Source organism: Rosa chinensis, chromosome 1 (genome assembly GCF_002994745.2).
Source record: "Rosa chinensis cultivar Old Blush chromosome 1, RchiOBHm-V2, whole genome shotgun sequence".
NCBI lineage: Eukaryota > Viridiplantae > Streptophyta > Magnoliopsida > Rosales > Rosaceae > Rosa > Rosa chinensis.
The window spans coordinates 40,006,765-40,029,094 of record NC_037088.1 but is presented as its reverse complement, the minus strand read 5'-3'; the positions used below and the strand labels follow the sequence as shown (position 1 = coordinate 40,029,094).

Below are 22,330 nucleotides of genomic sequence, written 5' to 3'. Positions count from 1 at the left end.
AATTATGCTCATTTATTATGTTGATATTATATTTGAGTTGTGGCAACTTGTGTAAATTTTAGAAAAGTTACGACATAGTACTTATCCTAGTTGGCACATTTTGGGTGTACATTGAAAAAAAAAAAGTTTGTTGGGTTTTATTCATTACATCTTACATAAATTAGGTGTATATTAAAATTCCTCTTTGAAGAAAGGTCCAAGTTTTGCAAATTTGAAAAATTTCGAATCGAATGTTGGAAATGGACAGAAGATTGAGCTTACAGAAAGATCCGAGTACTGCAAATTTGTAAGATTTTGAATCGATGTTGGAAGTGGACCATGTAAAATAATCATTTAGACATAGCATATCACCATAAGAACACAAACATAGATATATCAAAAAGAGATCAATGATTCCGGAATACTTATTTGATGAAGAAAATGTCATTGTGTCGATGCTGATAATTTTATCTTCTGCCTTTCTCCAATACTCTATATAGTGGGGATAGTATATTGCTTGTGTGTATTGCAAAGGCAAGGACCATGTTATTTATAGCCTAAGGATTCTTACCCATTGAGGAATCCTCATTGCATATGGTTAGTCTCTAATTTGCATACATTACCAAATATTATGCTTATGTGAATATTACTTGACATCTTAATTAGATTTCCACATATTACAATATTTATTCACTTTCCTAATTATAATATCATCTGGATAGTAGTCAATGTACAAACTTTAATTCTTGTTCTTAAGTAAACTTTAAATGCATGTGATTGATGAATTCTGTGTTATATGCAAGTCCAAATAAAAGCTTACAGAGCAGAGAACAAATTTGCAAAAAGGATCAATGTCTCCAAATGTGAAAGACTCCCTATTGACATAAAAAGTGTACTAGAGATTCGTGCATCCCAAAGATGAAGCTCATTGATGTTACTTGCTTAGTTGTTGCAGACTATGCTATCAGGGGCGGAACCAGAATTTTAAGGTTTGAGGGGGGGGGGGGGGGGGAGTCCAAACAAACAAACAATTTTTTTCCTTAAAAGAAAGAAACTAATAATTGTACCACTTATGCTATTGATATTTGTTTAATGCAATTAGTTGATTTGATTAAAAAAAATTATTGCATATGAAATTGACCACCATAAAAGAGAAGATAAATGCTTTGAACCTTATTAGGGAATACTAACAAAAAAGGAAGGAAACAATTTTGATATTATGATCAGATTGCACAAAAGAAGATAATTAAAGATCAAAATTGGGGGGGGGGGGGGGGGGGGGGGTTGGTGGGTCCGAACCCTCCCGGGCCTTCATGTAATTTCGCCCCTGTATGCCATCCAAGTTACAACAATCTTTGCCAACCCAAGAATAAAGCTCAAACAAAGGATCTTGAAAACTTTTGCTTGAATTCAAGGAGGGCATTCATCTTTCTTAATGCAAGCCACATTGGACCTCTCATCATTGACATTATTGGAGTTTTCTCCCTTCCTCTATATATATATATATATTTATTTATTTATTGGACTTTTCTTTTTTGCATTGCAGATCTTCTACCAAAATATATTTAGTTTAAGGGTACAGTACATATTTTATCTCAACACATAATGGTAGGAACTGAAATGGGGGAAATGATCGAGAAGCATCCCTAAATTTTCTAGCTAGCGAATGAAGGGATTCACCAAACAACTGCGTATTGCTCATCTCAATAAAAAATATATATATACTAAAATCTATTGTGTATAAGAATCATGATATATATAAAACTAAAAATGCTTATAAAATACTATTACTTAGATATATGCTTTATATATATATGTAATTATCTATTAATACACACACATAAGCTGAAACATAGTACTTATCAATTTTAAAAGGAATGTCCAAAGTACAAGTTCATCTTGTTAAACATTTTAAAGTAATTGAAAACACTAAATAATTTGTAACATTTAATATAGTTTATTTTAATTGTTCTATAATACAACAATTCGCTATTACTTATCGTCCTTGAATCGCTATTATGATGGTTTTTAGCATTAGGAGAGCCAGTGTCAACATCGCTTAGTTAAAATTGAGAGACTGGCTTTGGAAAGTGTAAGTGGGCTGCTTAGGTTTCAAACCATCATTTGTCTTACTACTTATATTAAGACAACATCATGCATAGTTGGCATTCTGTTGACATTTTTGACGGATAAGTTTGGAGATTTGGTAATCCTTTAAGAGCTAATTAAGGAATAGCTCTTGAAACATTCTCTATAAAAGTTAACCTCAAAATTCCATTTTTTTTTATAAAATTTTTATGATAAATCCAAAAAAGCTCTAAAGAGAGCGGCAACTATGATTTTGTGATTACACACACACACACACACACACATATGGTCAAGTTCAATGGCCACTATTTTTACATAGTTTTTTACACAATCTTTTAACCGTCGATTATTAATTCCATTCTTCAATGAATTAACAGTGTGATGTGTGGGATAATTGACAAAAAAGATGAGTTAAGTTTTTGTGATGAAGATGATGGATGATAACTAACTTAATTTCAAAATTTCTGAAAAGAAGAGAAGAAGTTAATTTTGGAAAAAGAAGAAAAATGATTAAGTTGTTAATTGTAACCGTCGATCTTCACTCACCCTTAAATTTAATATAAGAGTTGAAATGAAAAGAATGAGTTTTCAGACTATATAACAGCATATTTGTCTGTATGTCTATAATAGATGGTTCACATTTGATATATATGTTCAATATGATATGCTTAATGTTTGTTATATACTTAAGATTAAGTTCTCCCTTGAGTATATTTTATTTGATTTATGAGGAAATTATGTACGAGGTAGAAAAACACATAAAATGGTTATGGAATATAGGTTGCTTTGTTGTAATTAAAGGAAAAGATGGAAGATGGATGTCAAATTCAAGAATCATAAACACTACATCTGAAGATTGATGTTGAGAGAGAATATGTTGAAGTTTAATGACGAATGATGATGTTAAGGGTCAGGCTATGGTATGTTAATATTTCTCATACATTAACTATTTTTACCACTTTGAGAACTCATTTTACTACTTAAGGACTCATGTTACCACTTTGTAGACTAATATTACTATTTTGATGACTCATTTTACCACTTTAAAGCAATTGTATGCATGTCATACGTTGACACATTGTAGAATTTTCCGATGTTGAGAAGGAAGACTTTAGTAGAAGTGCAAGTATACTTCATATAATTTATTTTGTTTTCTCATTTCCACATGTTTTTGTCGGCTCTCAAACCCAAAAAAACCCTCAGCAAACTTGATTTTCAAACAAATTGGCAACTCTCCTCACCCAATTCTACAAGGTTATGGTGTCAATGCTCAGAATTTGAACACCTAAATTCTCCAGACCATCAGATGGACATGAGAGATTCTAGAACCATTCTTATGGGGAAGAACACACTTATTTAGTGGGCATTCTAGCAGTACTGACATCGCAATGGTTCTAAGACTTTCTAATCTTAGTTTCCACATCTCTTTGATAAGAGGGCTGATAATCATCTACTCTGATGTGGGAGTGGTCAAATATTTTTGCCCTAAAATTAAGACAAATATAAATGTGAAAATGAATGTAGCAGTAAGTGCTGCAATCATTATAACAGTAAGTGCCGTAATCATTGCAACATTGAATAGAACAATGATTGTAGTCATAAGTGGTGATAATTACAGGAATAACTATGATATTAATCGTGACTCCAAGTTATCGGCGATTTACCATGCAAGGTTACTTGCAGCCCAAGCCGTGATGCACCTAAATAAGGGGCAAGACGACCAGGTATGACATCCAAATCTAGTTGAGACTTCTCCACTCAAATAAAAGAAAAATTGACTTAGACATTAGAGGGTCTTTTGCAGGTCCCCCCCCCCCACCCCGACAATGAAGAGGAGCCTCCGCTTTGTCATCAAAGCTACGCAGCTGAAAGAGGTTACGGAACGCGGGGGGGGGGAGGGGGGGGGGGGTTACGAAGCGGAAACAAGTTACGAAGCGAAAAGAGCTCTCCACTTCGTCAACATTAGATCAACGACGAATAGAAGCTTCTCGAATTCAGCTCCCGCTCCATTCTGCATTGATTATTGGGTTAGATTCCTAATCGGAATTTTCCCTCGATCACCAACGTCTGATTTGGTTGAAGTTTATGAGAGAGTGTCCACCTACCTTTGTCTCATTGAAACTTCACACGAAGGATACATTATACCAGTTGACATGGTGATTCCAACTGGAGACACTTGTCTAACATACCCTGCATTACCTTCATAAAGAATGCATTCTGCAGATACTCGGGATTTAGTTTAAAATAATTAACAATAGCCATGTAAGAAATTGTGGAGGATTTCATTATCCCTACTCGACAACCAGTCACTTCTGTTCAAGCTAGCTATCTCGCCAAGAAATTTAGTCTCCGGTGCTCAGAAACCTCTCATGGCGCAATATTCTTACGAATATAATGGAACTGTTCTCTACCTCTGCTCTTACTAGGTTTCTCCCGGGTGCTTTTTTGGCCTCACCACAAGATATCATCTCCCACAACTAAAGGCCTTTGAAGCAATGAAAAATATGAGGTCTGTGATGTATGAATAATATCGATTACTTAAATCGAGAAAACGTGCGTCAATGTGTGAATCGGGGCCCCGTAATATTCATTAAGCTCCGACGACGTAATCAATGACCTTTCTCACCAAAAAAAACGCGGGCCCCACTCTTGACATAAATACCAGGCGAATCTCTGCAAAACAACAGTAATAAAAAGCCCAAAACAATGGGAGGAGGTCACAGACGGACTTCCGCCGACGACGACGACCAGGCGGCGCCGTCGTCTTCAATCTGGTCGCATTTCTGGTCCTCCGCCACCAGAACCAAGCCCTTATCCGACTCCGGCATCCGTACCAGCTCCGGCGATGGCCTCGTCCGCACCCTCGGCATGTTTGACCTCATACTCCTCGGCGTCGGCGCCTCCATCGGCGCCGGGATCTTCGTCGTCACTGGCACCGTCGCCCGCGACGCCGGTCCCGGTACGTCACTCAGGACTTTTCAATTTCTGCGTAATTTCACTTCTGCTCGGCCGGAATGTTTGTTGATTAATTTCCAGTAATGATTCAAATCCAAATTATGGAAGTATTAAGAGAAATCGTAATCTTTTAAGCTGCAAATGAATTAAAGTTCAGAGCTTGGCTTTGGTTTTAAGTTTTTGAAATCCTTTTGAGATATAGACTGAGTTGGCTCCTTTTTCGAAATTTATAGATGTTAATTTCATATTTAATGTGGACTATCTTAGAGTTTCAAGTAATTAAGAGGGACTTTCTGTCTGTAGATTATGTGAAGTTTGTGATAATGATGCAGGAGTCACTGTTAGTTTCATTCTTGCCGGAGCGTCTTGTGTGTTAAATGCACTGTGTTATGCAGAGCTAGCTTCTCGTTTTCCTGCCGTTGTTGGTGGAGCATACCTCTACACGTACACGGCGTTCAATGAGCTGACTGCTTTCCTTGTTTTCGGACAACTTATGCTTGACTATCATATCGGGGCTGCCAGCATAGCTCGAAGCTTAGCGAGCTATGTAGTGACAATTCTTGAACTTTTCCCAATCTTTAAGGAAAACATACCGGACTGGATTGGACATGGTGGCCAACAGTACCTTGGGGGAGCTATATCACTCAATCTCTTAGCTCCAATTCTCCTTGCACTTCTAACTATAGTTCTTTGTCGGGGTGTTGGAGAATCCTCTGCTGTAAACTCATTCATGACTGCTACAAAGGTGACCTTTCCATCCTTTTTTTTTTTTGGCGGTTTTCTATCCTTGCTACTCTTCTTTTCTTTTAGGTCAAGCATTGTGGTACTTAATATGTATGCGATTGAATTAGATGTATTTACTTTGTGCCAGTTTTCTTGTAGATAATCATCGTTCTTATCGTCATCTTCGCTGGTGCTTTTGAGGTTGATGTCTCAAATTGGACTCCCTTTGCCCCAAATGGTTTTAAAACAGTATTGACCGGAGCAACAGTTGTATTCTTTGCATATGTTGGATTTGATGCAGTTGCTAATTCAGCTGAAGAATCAAAGAGACCACAGGTATGCCACATTGGGAGTGATATAGTTTCTTTTGGAACCAGCTATTTTTGTTAACCTGATCACTGTTTAGATTCATAGAAAAAGAATTTTCCACATCATCATTTTTCTCTAAGGTTTTCTCATTATTCTCTTTCTATTGGCTATTTCAGCGGGACTTGCCAATAGGCATCATAGGCAGCCTTCTGATATGTGTTATATTGTATATCGGTGTCTGTTTGGTGATCACTGGAATGGTACCATATAAATTCCTTGGGGAAGATGCTCCTTTGGCTGATGCTTTTACATCCAAGGGGTTGAAATTTGTTGCCATCTTAATCAGTGTGGGTGCTGTTGCTGGACTTACGACCACCCTTCTAGTCGGTCTGTATGTTCAGGTGAACCATTTTATCCCTGTGACTTGGTTGACATACCCTCGTCATGTAGCTTGTGCCAATTTAATTGATGATATATTCCTCATGACCAGTCTCGATTATATCTTGGGCTTGGAAGAGATGGTTTGCTACCTTCAGTGTTTGCTAGAGTACATGCAAGACGTCGAACACCCATTCATTCTCAGGTGTGGGTTGGTATTGTTGCTGGCATTCTGGCAGGGTTGTTTAATGTGCATATTCTCTCGCACATCCTTTCAGTTGGTGCATTGGTAAGTCACACTTCAAGGTTGGTTATGTCAAATAGCTTGTTAGAATTTATATGCTTTATGATGTGGGTTGAAGCTGGCTGATTAAATCACCAGTGTCGAAGTTCGACTCCATCAAACATGGAACTGTTAGTCGCACAATGCACGCCGTGATGCTTTGGGAATCCCATTGTATCTTTGTTGTTGATAAGTTTGGGTATCTCCACCTCACTTTATACTATGGCTTCTTGCAGACAGGCTACTCTGTTGTTGCTGCATCTGTGGTTGCTCTTCGTTTGAAGGATAAGGCTTCAAGTCAGGTGTCATCTACGTCCTGGCGGGAAGGTGTCATCTGCTTATTCATAGTTGCATGCAGTGGTTTTGGTGCTGGAGTCTTCTACAGATTCAACACTTCATTTATTTTTATGGTCATAGCTGTGATTGTGGCAATACTTGCTTCCTGTTCTCTTTGTTTCCGCCAAGTGAGTAATCAAAATATATATTCTAAATCTTATTGGTTGGAGGCTTTATAGTACTTGACTACTTGTTAAGAGAGAAAAAAAAATGAAAAAGAGGAGGGATAATTCTGAATCTGGTAGGCACATATTTTTATACTGAGGGTGAAAATTTATATGTTCAGCATTGCGCCATATATTTCTAAAATCAAGCATTGGTTGTATACACATTTCTTTTTCTCTCCCTTTAACTATTTTTTATCATTTTTTGCTACAGACTTATGCAGATATGCCAGGGTTTTCATGTCCTGGGGTTCCAATTGTGCCAACTATATGCATCTTCTTCAACATGTTTCTATTCGCTCAGGTATTCTTGTAATTCAGTTTAGGCAGACTGCTAATGAAACGAATGAAATCAAAGAATTCAGATAACAAAGCAGATTTGTAATCTATTATTTTCTTTTTGCAGTTACACCATGAAGCATGGGTGAGATTTGTCATCCTTAGCATCATTACAGTTGGTATTTATGCATTTTATGGACAATACCATGCTGATCCAACTGCAGAGGAGACTATAATCTATCATAGGGCACCAGAAGACTTGCGGTAAATTATTTCTTTTGTAACTCCCCCCGCATTTAGGTGGACTTGTTACCTGTTGCAGTGTTAGTTGTATGTACCTGCTCCACATTAGGTTGTAGTAAATGTATCATATATTCATAACCCATTCATTTTCCAAACTTCTTTGTTGGAAAAGAAAAAGTTACAGTATTCATTTAGAGCTCCCAAAAAAACAGATACATGTTATTGATTGTATCCTTGAGCAACCACGATGATTATCTTGCTTGAGGCTGTAACACATATTTAATGCAAATAGTTGAGCTTTATGCAACTTGCTGTGCATTTGTGAATTGATTCTTACTTCCAGTGGTGCTGTAAATTGTATCAGCTGACTTTTGTGTGCATTGATTTTTTTGGAAAACAATTTTGATTGCTGTGGCTGGGTTATTCCTTGGATAAAGTGCAAGTGATAGCATCCACCTTGCATTCTTGGTGTTTTCTTCCCAAAATCTGCTCCAAAATAAATAGTAAAATTCTCATCCCTGCTGGGATTGAAGGACTTCTGTGTTTATGAGTTACAAAGCCATTATTGGTAGATGATAAGTTAGATGTAACCTAGGTGTTGTGATTGAGTAGTCCTGAAGCTTCACCCTGAATGCTGCAAGGTAACCGGTAAGCCAAGCTTGCTCTCAAATACAAATAGGAGCCACTTAGACATGCTAACTAAGATACCAAACTTCCTGAATTCTAACCATTTTGTTTGTGGTGGTGTATAGGGAAAAAGATAATTGATCTCTACCTTCTCGTGTAGACCCGATTCCCGATCCACTTTTCTATGTTAACAGTGGTTGGTCTGTGATATGCTTTCTCTTCCAGGTCGGACGCTGCAGCAGCAACAGTGGAAATGCTCTCAACAACTGAAATTCCCTCGACTGAAAGTCCCAAATCTACTTCTGTTGTGTAGTATTCTCAGATGTCATATAGTTGGTGCCATTTTATGTAGTTTGATTTAGAACTTAGAAGTTTGTTTTTAACCTTAGATAGAAGCTTCATGCTACTTCAGTATAGTTCCATCTCGGGGAAAGTTTCAGGATTCTCCAGTATATACTTGTATAGGGTCACAGAGAATATACTATCAAGGAAAATTTTCATCGGTAAAGGTTCCCAATTTACTTTCTTTCTGAAGGTGCCAGCAATGTCTCATGCAATTGCAATTCCTTTACAAAGTCTGTAACTCTACATGGTGATTATAGACAGGGAAAATGGGCAAAATGAAATAGTGGAACTCATTCGATAAATTTACATCCTTGGTAAATCATTTAGGTAGTACAGTCTTTGCAGAGAATTGATAAATACAATTACTATGCTTAATAGATTTGGGATGCAAAATGTACCTTTTCCGACTACATGGTGATCAGATTCTCCGGCTAATATCCAATCACTATAAGAACCGAACTGTCAGCCTTGGGATTAAATTAGAGAACTTTTCCAACTTTTAACACATTTCGAGAAGAGGAAATGTTTCAAAATACCCAAATGGGCAAAGTCTAGCCTCATCCCTTTATTCGCAGACAAAGTCAGAGTAAAAAGCAGCTATAGTCCTCCTCACACAGTTTTGAATGCTCAGCAGTTCCACATCAAAAACTTCAAACTGTTTTGAGCTGAAAAAGGTGGAAGGTCCTACCTGCAGAACAGATCGTCTTTTATCAATCAAGACTAATACAATACCATACATACATGCAAGATTGCAAGTCCAATCCAAATTCACATAATGCTCTCTTAGTAGTTCATGTATACTTTAACGGTGATATAGTTACAAGTAATTCTTCATGCAGCATACTAATAAAGGCCAAGGCTCGAAGCACTAAACGCTAGATTTGTTTATCCAGGAAGGCATGTAATCAGTCATGTAATTAATTTCTAGTCACATGTCTTGATTGATCGTCTCATCCATGCATGTTCCAGACCCATGTATGAGTTTCTTTAGCATCGATGCAGTATGTTCGATAATGTAGATTCCTGTGGTTCTTTTCTACAGTTATTTATGGGTGGCTTGTATCCCTACTTCCTTATTCCCAACTTTCATGGCAGATTTATCTACAGTTCTCTCAATGATTCAACTACAGAAATACACAAAGTACTGGTATGAGGCTACTTCTTGCCAAATTCTATAGGAAGTACGAAATTGGTTGAAGAAAAGTTACTGATTAGGATGTTAAGCTATTAGGGTCTTTACTTTCACCATATATAGTTTTGTTTGAATGGTCCAACATGTTTAGTATCTTTCTTATTCAGCAATGAGACGGATCAACTATAACCGATATAGAAAGATAACAGAACAAAAATATACACTACAGAATAGTGCCAACTTATAGTAATGGTAAGGTAATTAGAGATTTGAGAATCTGACCGGTGGTCCAAGTTCTGGTGGAATGATTATTCTTCTTTTTCCCCCAGGTTTCATGTCACGAATTCCTTCTTCAAATCCTGTAGCACGTTCTAGTTTAGCAACTTCAACTACGAGTTATCATTCCTCCTCCCCCTTCCCTCATTCCTTTCCGGAAGGGCCAGGCAAAGGAGATGTATGGTATCATATATACAGGGAATGCAGACAAGATTTTAAGAAGTCTAGAATTGGTTTCACTTGTAACCTGGGACCAATGCATTTGTTCCCATGCGTATTCTGGCAGGAGAACCTTGATTGTAGCTGCTGTCTATGCGACGGCCTGACTCATTGTAGCCAACATAGTGGAACATCACCTACAAAGATGTCGAATCACAGTAGGTCATGGTTGCAAAAAGAGTTTAGTAAGACCTTATATCATTATGATTATTCACTAAATCCAGCATTTGGCATTACATGAAGTACTTCTAATCTTAATGTCATTTGAAAACCCCAAGTTAACTGCTGAGGAACTATATCTCTTGTCTGATAACTCAAAAGGTGTGTCACAGATGACATGGGATAAAATAATTCTTCTCCCTAAAGCTGGGATGTTACTTCAAAGTATCTCAAGTTACTACATAGTTCCCGAAAAGAAAACAATATGTTTAAAGAAAAATGAAAGAAAAACCTGCTGACCAGCCTGTGGGCAATCACCCTCACCAACTGCAAAATCTCGATATATAAGTCCTGACTCACGTGTTGTGTAGTTTCCTGGCGTTACTACCTTTACCTGAAAACCTGATTGCACATATTTATACATGTAAAACGATCCTTCAAGAGTGTTTAGGAAAACGACTACGAAGAGTTTCACATTGTTGGCAGGTCATAATTCAGGGCTTGAAATTTTATAATAAATCAAGATGACCAGGATGAGGGAAACATAAGTGAGCAGAACATTTAGAGCATACAAAATATCAAGACTTTGTTTTCCCATGCAACAAATGATACAAACCTTCTCTAATGAAACTGGGAAACTCTTCAGGTGCATTATTTTCTTTCTGTATACGCTTGTTTTGCTCCAGCAAGCGTCTTTCATCAAATGGACTTTTACTCTTTGTTTTTGCTGAAGAAGATAAATCTGGAAACAAGCTTGTTGTGACTGAAAGGAACACAATAAGCCTCCGATTCAAATTCTCTTCACAATGTAAAATGACACCACTGTCTGCCCTGGACATGCAAATCAAACATTGGCAAAACTGACAGAAATTTTCTTATTTTTCTACTCAGTCAGGTAAAAGATAATTAATCTAACCAATCAATCAAATTCTAACCTGTGATGTCTTGAGTTCTGATTTGAACAGCATTGGATTATTTGTTTGCTGTGACTGAAATGAATGCTCGGTGTGGGGGGTGCTGGAAGAGTTCGATTTGTCAGTCAGTGTTGAAAAGATATTGACAAGATGGGTACGTATATAATTATGATTATGGCTTAGCTACTGATGAGCAAAGAACACTTTGTAATGTGAAAGAATTATGTTAAACACAGATGTAGTAAGAAGTTAAGATCCCAGTAAGTTTCATATTATCATTCATTTATCTGACAAACAACTCGAATAACAGCAGGTACTTCAGTAATCACTTATTGAGAACAGCAGAGGAAGTATTTGCAGAACTAAGATGAAAGACATTTACTCAAAGAAAAATAGAGAATACGCACACACACACACGAAAGCATGCATCTTCTGCAAGTTGTTGTGGATATGCAATGACCTAGAACACCACTAGTACGTTGATATCGTGATGCAGCAATCAAACACATCTGAAGGTGTCACTTGTGTTGTATTTGTATGCGTGTGAGGAAAATTTTATTCGGTGGTATCAAAATAGCATATTCAAACATGAGTTTGTCTAATCAACTGATGGATAATCTGGTAATACAACACACTATATATGCTAGGGTCATCAGACCAAGTAAAAGAAATCACCAAGTCTCGTAGGTAAGAAATATAGGCATGTAATAATTTCTTACTGAAGCCCTCCTTTAAACATGCTTTGAACAACCAAACCTGAAGGATCAACCTATACACAGAGAAGCATGAAAATTTTAAGCTAAGTCTCTCATTACTGTATAGAGAAGCTGGAGTATGAACTAGGCCATAGCCTGGCCATAAGCGGTCCTAGGAAGGTGGATTTCTGTCAGGCTCTAGTTATAATTGTTTCTCATTCACTAACCATTTATACTGTTGAGCAATGGCATTTTATTATTGTAGCTAATGGGTTCAATATGACTCATCATCTTTTCCTAGTTCTGTCTTAGTTTTTTAGCCTGCAGTGAAGGAATGCTAGTTTGATATACACTGTTGGCTCATTCCAATAGGTAAAGGAGGACAACGGTGTCTGGAATGTTTAAAACACCTCCATCCCCATCTACCAACATTGTGTAGGATACCGTTAGTCCTGAGGGAACCGTTAGCTAGATATGCATTGTTCAATTGCCGCCTTACAACTTAAGCTTGTCAAATATGACTTCTTATAGCACACAAAATTTCCATGATCTCGAGAGTGAATTGTACCGTGACCATGTCAAGAAAACTAATATGCTGGTCTTTCTCAGACATCCAGAAAGACTGCCTTTTGATAACCAAAAGGGGGTACTAATTGGAGAGTTCAATTCAGCTTAGTTCTGCATGTTTATCCTGGACACTCAAAAACTACTATATGGTAGTGTTTGGCATGAAGAATTCTTCGGATATAATTTACTCAAACTCATTTTGCACAAAGAAATCCTTTTGATATCACTCTCATTCCACTTCAGAAAACTAGTAACTAACCAAGACATAAACTTTACCTATGCTGCAAACAAGTAGAGGAAACTTATCATAACCAATTTCAGGTTCTTATCTTCTACACAAGCTACAATACCGGCCAAAACTAATGTTTAACAAGTAATTAAGAAATTTCAACTCGTGGGTTATACCCAGAACCGCAAAGAAACTTCCAAGTCAAATTTCAAGCCACAAACAATATCCTATTCTAACTACTACATCCATACACACTCATATAACAAATGGAGAAAGAGAGAGAGAGAGACAAAGAGAAACATTACTGGGTTTATAAGAGAGAGACGAGGGAACCATCAGCATGGTGTCTCTCAGCTTTTAAGCTTGTTCCGGCATATATGAGTGAGAGAGTGAGAGTGAGAGCCTCAGCCAAAGCTTCACACAGAAAGAAACCGTTTGCTGTTATTAGCTCACGTTATCTTATAAGTTCGGTCTGTTGTAAGAGGCAAATATCATCCAACTCCCTACTGTGTGGGCCAATGGGTTTTACTTTTTTTTTTTCTTCCTAGGATTAGTAAAAGAAGATTTTTCTTAGTTATTCTTAAAAATAACCCATTTTGAATAAAAATGTTCTTGAACTCTTGATTTGTTGAACTTCTTCACGATTAGTTCTATAACAAATGTATCTAGACTTGATTTACAAGTTCAATCCATTAACTTGTTGCTTTATTTGGAAGAAAAAGATTTCACACAACAGAGGAAAATAATTCGTACGCTGATGGCTACTTAATAAGTAATTGTTGTAGTTTGGAATTCAGAGCTTGTGACATTGAGCCATAACATGAGGTCGCAAGTTCAAATCCTCCTTTCAAAGATTGCTAAATATCAAAAAATGGGTGACCATCTTAGTAGAGACTAGGAACTTCGGCGATGCTCGGTCATTGTCCACATTTTCATTCTAAAGGAAAACATTGTCTCTAATTGTAAAGAGCAATTAAGAAAAATGGATGCTAGTGCAGCCACTGAATGCAACAGAACATTATGATTGATGAAACTGGAAAAAATAGTTCCATGACACAATTCTTCCCAAATATCAGCCTGGTATAGAGGCATTATATCTAATCGTATACAAGTGTAAATAAAAAAATAGATTAGATTATTTAAGGGAGAACATGAAAGAAAGGGTAATTGTCCAGCATCGATCATGAGGCGTGCATGATTACTTCACCTAGAGCGATTCCCACTGACGCCGAGCCCTCTTGATTTGTCGATTGATGCAACTTTCTGACGCCTTATCTGCTCTCTAAATTTGGCTATAAACTCACCAGCCTTCTTATCAACCTCAGAGTCTGGTCCTGCTGCAACATTGACAGAGTTGCAAAATGCAGCAGCAGCAGCTTCCACTCTATCTTCTGAGCTCACTTCAAAGTTTTCAGCCTCACTTTCCGATTCTTCTTCAGACTGCACATTGAGATGGTTAAAAAAGTCTTGTATCTGTTCCTTCTGGTACTTGGGAAAAGGTGGCTTTGGCATATCACACAGATTATCAAGTCCTCCATTTTGCATTTTCTCTTTTCTCATAAATACAGCTTCACCATTATCAAACATCTTTTGATTGTTTTCAACCTTGTCATGAGTGGTCAGTCTACTACCCCTGATTGTTCTGACTGATTTTCCTCTTGATGTAGATTTGCTGAGGCTTGCAGGCTTCTTCTCTGATCCGAAAGACCCTGTCCCCAACTCTTTCTTACCTGAATCATATTGATCCCCAGTAATTTGACTCCCATTCAATTCTTTCTTCAAGTGATTCTCTGAGCTTTTCCTCAAATCCTCCTCAAAGAAAGAACCTACACTATAGCCCCTCGAATGCAATCCACCCATTGGAACTTTTTCAATCATTGGATTTGGTTCTGATGGTAAACCTGAAGGAGAAGACGCTCGGGAGCTCTTCTTTCTTTTCCCCAAATGAACCGTTTCCGAGTTTGGCACCTCAGAAGTTGTAGAGTTAACAGAAGAGTACTCCTTTTCAGGTGAAGAAGATTTGGAGCTAGTTTCGGATGAGAAAGACAATGTGGACCGGAAGGACCGAGTTTTTAGCAACTCAAATTGAGCTTCATCAACTGATAGTGGCCTAAAATGTGAAGGACGAGGGGCACTACCTACTCTTTTTCCCCTTTCCATCTTTCGAGAACTCGAACGCTGAAGAACTGGGGAAGGTGATGCCATAGCTTGATTGAATTTCTCTAGTAAATTTATAGGAGCCAAATCACCAAAGCTCCTATTCCTACTCCAGTCAAAACTATTAGATGCAGCCTTTGAACCAAAACCAGGCTCACTCCCAGTAACAAACTCAGGCTTCTCCTGGTTTTTAACCCTCGATTTCAAACTCCGAACAGGCAATCCTAATGGCTCATCATCAACTACTGATTTGGGTTTCGCAAACTCATCAACAGCATAATCTGGTTGAGCTACAAAAACCATAGATTCACCCTGAAAGTACTGAGAATTCCAAGCCTGAGCAACATTCTTATTTTTAAAACCACAAGAATTTTCAAGACCATCCCCACAATTTGGCAATCTGGGTTTGCATTGGGCATCAAAATAAACAGTACTTTTATGGTTACCCACAAAATTCTGAGAACTCCAACTCTCAAGAACTTTCTTCTCACCAGACCCACATGGATTTTCATACCCATCAAACATCCTAGGCATATAAGACTCTACATTTTCAACATTTGACTGGTTTTCAATCCCCATCTCAACATTTCTTCTGCTAAACAAGCCATAAGACACAGCAATTCCAATGAAAAGAAGATGAATGAGCTCCCAGAACTTGTTGAGTATCGTATCGTTGATAAATTCAGGAGCTTGTGAAGGAAACAAGGGCAGAGCCACGACCAAAACCACAAAGAAGACACCTTTAAACAGAAATTGCAGGTAAGGCTTACCTTGTGTAATGGGGTTCTGTTGAAACTGAACCGCTGATGAGTTGTTCATCCCTGGATTTGGGAAGTGGGGTTTTCTGAAAGGGGCTGAATCCTCCATTGGTGAACAGGAGAGAGGGGTCTATCTGAGGAGATGTGGATTCTGTGTGAAATGGGGATGGAGAAGAAAGGAAGACTTTGAGGACAAGGAAGAAGGGGACAGATAGAGAGAGTGGAAAAGGAGTGAGAGAGAGGACAAGATTTCAAAAAGTGAAACACAATCATTATGACCGTTTGGACCCAATGACGTGAATGCCCCTGTGCTTTGTTTGATTTTACAACGCTTTTTTCGTCGTGGAGGGCAAAAGCAATTTTACCAATTGACGCCAAACGACAGCGTCCTTTAATTATGCAACTTAAAAATATTCTGAAATAGGAAAAACAGGATAAATCCCTAAATAAAAAAATTTTAATTTTGATTTTAATTTTTTTTTTTACACAATTTCGTATAAAAAGGAGATTTTTTATAGGAGGTTGTGTAAAAAAAAAAAAATTGAAACCTCCATAGAGTGTAAAAGTATCAAATTAGGTAATTTCTCTTTAGAAATGTTTATATACTCTTCACTGTGCACTTCATTTCTTTCTTCTTCTTCAACTCCTCCTTAGTCATTCCCCAATTCTTCTGCTAAATCTTGCTTCTAAAATTCCCTGAAAAACTTTGGATTCTTCAGCTTTTCAAACTACTAGCACACATCTAAATCAAATCATTTTATAATTCAATCATTTTAGACAACTTCATCTTAATCTGGTACTACTCCTAGTTATTTCTTAATTGATAGTGATTCGACTCAGATTGTTGCTGAAATACGGCGATGGTTGGAGAACCTGCTTTTGTTTTCTCTAAGCCGGTGGCAATCATGGCTGTCGTGGGTAGGGACACAGCGATTGGGCCTTTTGGGTGAACGATGGAGGCACCGTAGTTGGGCTCTCTGGGTGTAAGGGGGACCCCCGGTCCGGTCTCAGTCACTGGATGGCGACAGCAGTGCAGTGCGGCTCAAGAGGGGTGCCTTGCATATTGGGTTTGGGCCTGTATTTGTGTCAGGTGTGCTTGGTCAGACCTCATTTCCTCAGGTTGGATTTGGATCCTGATTTGGGGCCCAGGAAACACTCAAATCTGGATCTTAGATCTAAGACAGATGCTCTTTTAGATCTGGTATTGGCTCTGGTTCTTAGGAGTTAGTTTGCTAGTTTTCGAGTTTTTGACACCCTCGGTTACTTTCGAACCCCTGGTGAGCGAATCACCTCTCCTAGGTGATAAAATCACCGGTTACGGTTACAGTTACTATTGCATTTACACTGCTTTCGTGACATATGCAGTGCAGGGATGTCGTTAGGCATCAAATCACATCTTGGTCACCTCCAATTTCAGATGCGTTTATGCATCTTGTTATCCTTTTTTGTTCTTTTTTCATTATAGATGCGTTTGTGCATCTTGTTATGTTTTTTTGTTTTATTTGAATGCTTTTGCATCGCTCCATGTACTCCTTAGTTTTATTTAATATAGTTTGTCGTCTTCCCTTCAAAAAAAAAAAACTGCCTTTTATCACCATTTACATGTGCATTTTATCGTATATTTTATTCATAATAAATCCTAAATTTTCAATCCTATATCTCATCTCTTACATATTAGTTTCTTATGATATCTCAGTTTTTCAAAATCAAAAAATTTGAAGCATTTGGAACTCTTGTAAATTTTTTGGAATACTTTAGCGTTTCATTCACACTATTAAAATGTGTTAATCATCCTTTTCTTTTCAACTACGTGCGACTCACTTTGAAAGGGCTTTTAAGGCTAAAAATACTAGTTGCCTGGCCTAAGGATTTGGTAATGTATTACAACAAGGCAGTACATCTATATAAACAGAAATTTAAGTAAAATGTTTGAATATCCAAGCAGTTGCAAAAGCTTCTAAAATTTAAAGAACCAGCACTTCGCGAAAAGAATGAAAAATCAAACAATATATTAAATCTGTAAACACATTAATATCCTTGTAAAAGTTCAACATTTTACGCAAACCCCCAATTGCTCTTAATTTTTGTTTCATTAGAATAATCTGATTGTCACTGTGTTAATAGTTATCATGTTTATTTTTCATTAATAAACATGACAAACAATTTTTAGATTAATTGGCACCACAAAAAGCAGGCATCATGACAATTAATTTTTAGATTAAGCTTACATCTAGAATCCACCATGACAAATCCGTGATAAGTACAAAGAAACCAATCCAAATACAGTGTGATAGTTTAATTTCCTTCCTCATATGATTACTTGGTTTAAATGTGAAGCTTAAACTTCACTTGTTTAGCTTTGACGAAAAAAAACTTGTTTAGCAAGCGAGCATAAAGCAGACCATCCTTAAAATACAAAATGATTAAGGTGGTTAGATCTAATAATATATGCATGGTAAGGTGGTTGGATTCCTCAGTTTTGTTCTCTTCCTCGCACGTAATCTCTAAATTCTCTAGCTATGAGTTCATCTGATTCACCACTACTTGGAATGTGTTTACCTGTTTACACATGATCATGACTCATGAGTTATATGAGTTCCAAATCATCTAACTTATAAGTATCCAAACTTGTAAGTCAAACAACCTTGATTGTCATGTCTGGTGGCGAGCTAGTAGGTCCGTACTATGACCTCCAACGAATCTACATAAGCTGAAGAAAAAGAAACGGCTTGCGCAAGTCATAAGATCCTTTGGAGAATCTTGCTAGCATAACTATCTTCGGATCTCCCTTAAATCTTTTCGGGTATTAGCATAGATGGTCTTTAAGGCATCACATTTACTCGGCTCAACAACGTGATCCAAATCAAAAACATGAAGAACTCGAGATCAAGGGCGAACAAACGATACCATGGCACCTCCTAAAGCTTGGCAATGCAGTAAAATTGCACCAAAACTTAATGTCATACAATGAAAATTTATGGGTCCTTGACCCAAAACACGAAAATGATCCAACATTAACCCACTTACTCACCCCAGCAACATATTTTTATTCTCACTAACTCATTTAATTGTGAAATGTCACTTTTAACCTTCAAATAATTATAAAATTACATTAAAACCAGAAACGTTTTCTCTCCTCTTCTCTCTCTCAAACTCTCTCCCGTCTCCCGCGCTCATATCTCGACGTCTGAGCCTCAAAAATAGGACCAATGGCGAGAGAAGCAGGCTGAGGTTCCGCGAGCGCCGGTGAAAACGATAAATCGAAGCCGAGTTCTCCAACGGCCAATCAGCAGCTGAGGCTCTGTGACCGATTCTCAAATCTTCGACGAGGCTTCGGTCCCAAATCTAGATCTGAGGCAGGTGAAGAAGGATTTGTGATGAGCTATATTATGTCAACTTCACTTGGGTTGTTGCTTGTTGTGTGTGTATTGAGGAATTCTCCTTCTATTTACTATTGGTTTTAATTGAGTTTATTCTCGACAAATAGATTGGTAAGGTTCTGGGATAATGCATCGAGTTTCTCAGTTAACTATGCAAGATTTTTTATTTGAACAAGTCAAGCTTTAATTAAATTCGATTACTTGTAGATAACTATCTCAGAGGCAATCTTGCCAAATTTTGGGATTATTTTGGTTTTTGAAGATAACTGCTTTAGTCGGTCATTTTTAATGCAATTATTTTTCGATTGTGTCGATTATGTCATTCCATTTAATATGCAATTTTTCTATATTTAGTTCTTTATGGCCACATTGTTTGTTAGAATATTTTTGCTCAAGGTCACATTTGAATTATGCTATCAACATGTTTAAACTTCAAGATTGGGGAGAACAGGGACATAAATCTAACACTGAAATATTTTCTCTTTCTCTAAGAGCAGCTTTTACTCAAGAAGTTACTTTGTGGCATAAACTTGATCAACCTAATGTAACCAAGTTTTTACTTTTTTTTGGTAAATTGTGGCCAAAAGACCCAGAAGGAAAAAAAAAAAGAAAAAAAGAAAATTATAGGTGGGGCGATAGAGATATGTTAAAGGTATATTAGGGGACAATAAATGTTTTGAATTGATGTAATCTTCTCGTTTTTTTTTCTAATCAAAGTTTTATTTGTCTTATTTTCGGGAGATTAATTATCATTCCGGCGACTGAAAGTTCTATTGGGGGCAATAGACGTCTATTACCCCTCCATTGGGGCAATAGAGGTTTATTGGGGGGCAATAAACCTTTTCGGCGATCTATGAGATCTCTGGTGAGGTTTTCAGATAAGTCAGGTGAGTGGTGGCCGATGACCGGAATCCGGCGATTGTTGACCTGAATCAGGCAGCCGGTGGCAGGTGATTGGATTCCTGCGACGAGACTTCGACGAAGTCTTCTATAGTTTCTCTCTCTTCCATTCTCTCTCTCACTCTCTATGTACCGAAGAGGTAAGGGTAAAATAGTCTAAAATAAAATAAAATAAAAAAATAAAAAAATTAATGGGGTATTAGGGAAGACCTTAGGCCATCTCCAACCCAGCTGATCAAAGTGCTAAAGAGCCATTTTTTAGCCCAATCCAACTCCAACCCAACAAGCTAAGGGCCAAAGTGTTAAAAATTAAGGTCAAATGTGAGTATAGAGGGCTAAATATAGCCCTAAACAAATGGGGTCAGAAAGCTATGGCCTACGGATTGGGAGTGGAATGTGACGTCATGCACTGCTAGTTGCTGACGTCAGCTAGCCGTTGGGTTTTTTATTTTTATTTTTAAATAGCTGTTGGTTTTGAATATTTTTTTTTTAAAACTTTTACACTATAAATACATATCACTTCAACCTTCTTTTTCATATCTTCCTTCTACTTCCTCATATATATCTCTCTATTCTAAAATTTTCATGTTCTCCTTATTCTTAATCTCTCATTTATTTTACTTTTATCGAAAATGGCTAGTTCGTCGAAAAGAAGTGTGAATTAGTCACCGTTGGAAGATGAAGCACTCACCGTTGCTTTCGTGAAAGTATCCCAAAATTCCGTCAATGGTACAATTCAATCGGAAGATGGTATTTGGGTCCAAGTCCAACAAAAATTCATGGAGATCCAAGACACTATTTCGGTACAAAGGACATGGAAGAATTGCAAATCACGGTGGGAAAGACACATTTTTCCTCAAATGAACAAATGGCACTCTTGCATCAAACGTGTCGAGAGGAGGAACCAAAGTGGAGGCAATCTTCAAGATCAACAGAGTATTTTTTTCAAAGAAAAATTTATTTTAAAATACAATGTGATTTTTTAAATTTTGTATCATGTTGTTATGTAGATTAAATGTAATTGTCCTCATAATTTACAACATGCATTTTATAGCAATGTGAAATTGAAGATTATTTTCGGGTCGACAACAAAGGAAAAAAATTTAATTTTCTCAATTGTTATAAACTGGGCAAAGAATGTAATTGGGTGACTTTTGAAGATACACCACAAGTTATTTACAACACACCAACATCACAACAAAATTCTTCATTCTCATTAAATGATGATGTTGAACCTATCATCACAACTTCCACCCATTCTCCACCAACAACTACTCCAACTGAAAATCCTAGGCCAATTGGGCGAAATGCAGCAAGAAGAAGACTAGCCAAGAGAAAAGAAGCCGAAAGTAACATTGGAGAAGAAGTGGTGGCACACCTAAATCAACTAAGAGAAGATCTCAAAAAATCAAAGGAGGAAAAGGCAAGAAGAGATTAACTCAAGGAAGAAAGAAGAGAGCGTGATAGGGAAGAAACTATTTTAGCAATGCAAACCATCAATTTTTCTCCTTTGAGTAAAGAGTATTATGACGGAAAGAAAAGGGAAATAATGGAGAAAATTCGGCTCCGTGAGTTGTTTTCGTCATCTGTTTCGTCATCGAATGAGTACCGCCTGGAAATGCCATTCAATGACTCGGATGAATAATTAATGTTGCCCAAATAAATTGTTATAATCTATTCAAATTTCCTTGTGATCAAGTAAAACCCTAATTTGTGTTTGGCCCAAACTCTAGGTTATTTGACCTAGTGGTAATAGAGTTTAATTAGAAGAATCTAGAGATTATCTTTCCTTGTATGATTCAGACTCTATGCATTGTAATCCTCTATATAAAGAGGCCCCTATTATCAATGAGAATGCACAGTGATTGCCTCTCAATTTCAGTTTCTCTAAAATACGTTATCAGCATGAAGCCCTAACCCTGAAACCCTAAATTCGTAACCCTCAAACCTCCGCAGCCCACCTTGAAGCCACAAACTCCAAGAACTCGGAACCAGCCCCACCCCCAGAACCGGCCGGAATCAACCTGAACCAGTTGTTGGAAGTGACTGAACCTGCCCCAAGAAGAATCCGTAGATCCCCTGCTTGGTTCACATTCTTACCTTCCACTTTTCAACGCCATCCTCTGTCAGAAGCTGCATCGCCACCCCAGATTCTGGGAACCAGAAAAATCCTTCCCAGAACCAGCCATTAAAATTCCGAACCGGCCAGCAGTATCACTGCATCCTTGAACCGCC

The 22,330-nt window shown here is 37.6% G+C and overlaps 3 protein-coding genes across 4 annotated transcripts; 1 reads left to right on the top strand and 2 right to left on the bottom strand.

Annotated features, from left to right (window-relative positions):
- Nucleotides 1-4,725: 4,725 nt before the first annotated feature.
- Nucleotides 4,726-8,881, top strand: LOC112174013 (cationic amino acid transporter 9, chloroplastic). Of its 2 annotated transcripts, none has more exons than XM_024311701.2 (9): nt 4,726-5,026; nt 5,355-5,767; nt 5,905-6,081; nt 6,231-6,455; nt 6,545-6,721; nt 6,952-7,179; nt 7,430-7,519; nt 7,622-7,758; nt 8,590-8,881. In XM_024311701.2, the coding sequence occupies exons 1-9, from the start codon at nt 4,774-4,776 to the stop codon at nt 8,675-8,677; spliced, it is 1,788 nt and encodes a 595-aa protein (XP_024167469.1). In that variant the 5' UTR covers nt 4,726-4,773; the 3' UTR covers nt 8,678-8,881. The 2 variants fall into 2 exon arrangements, with proteins under 2 accessions (XP_024167469.1, XP_024167479.1); XM_024311711.2 differs by lacking the exon at nt 8,590-8,881 and adding an exon at nt 8,490-8,520 and having other exon boundaries at nt 4,728-5,026.
- Nucleotides 8,882-8,985: 104 nt separating this feature from the next.
- Nucleotides 8,986-13,355, bottom strand: LOC112174023 (peptidyl-prolyl cis-trans isomerase FKBP20-2, chloroplastic). Its single transcript, XM_024311720.2, has 7 exons — nt 13,206-13,355; nt 11,431-11,512; nt 11,112-11,326; nt 10,788-10,897; nt 10,365-10,473; nt 10,124-10,200; nt 8,986-9,397 (listed from the first exon to the last, which is right to left on the bottom strand). The coding sequence occupies exons 1-7, from the start codon at nt 13,240-13,242 to the stop codon at nt 9,275-9,277; spliced, it is 753 nt and encodes a 250-aa protein (XP_024167488.1). The 5' UTR covers nt 13,243-13,355; the 3' UTR covers nt 8,986-9,274.
- A 542-nt stretch (nt 13,356-13,897) lies between these two features.
- LOC112174004 lies at nt 13,898-16,041 on the bottom strand. The gene has a single exon (XM_024311691.2). It carries the CDS (start codon nt 15,922-15,924, stop codon nt 14,104-14,106), a length of 1,821 nt encoding a protein of 606 aa, XP_024167459.1. The 5' UTR covers nt 15,925-16,041; the 3' UTR covers nt 13,898-14,103.
- Nucleotides 16,042-22,330: the final 6,289 nt, after the last annotated feature.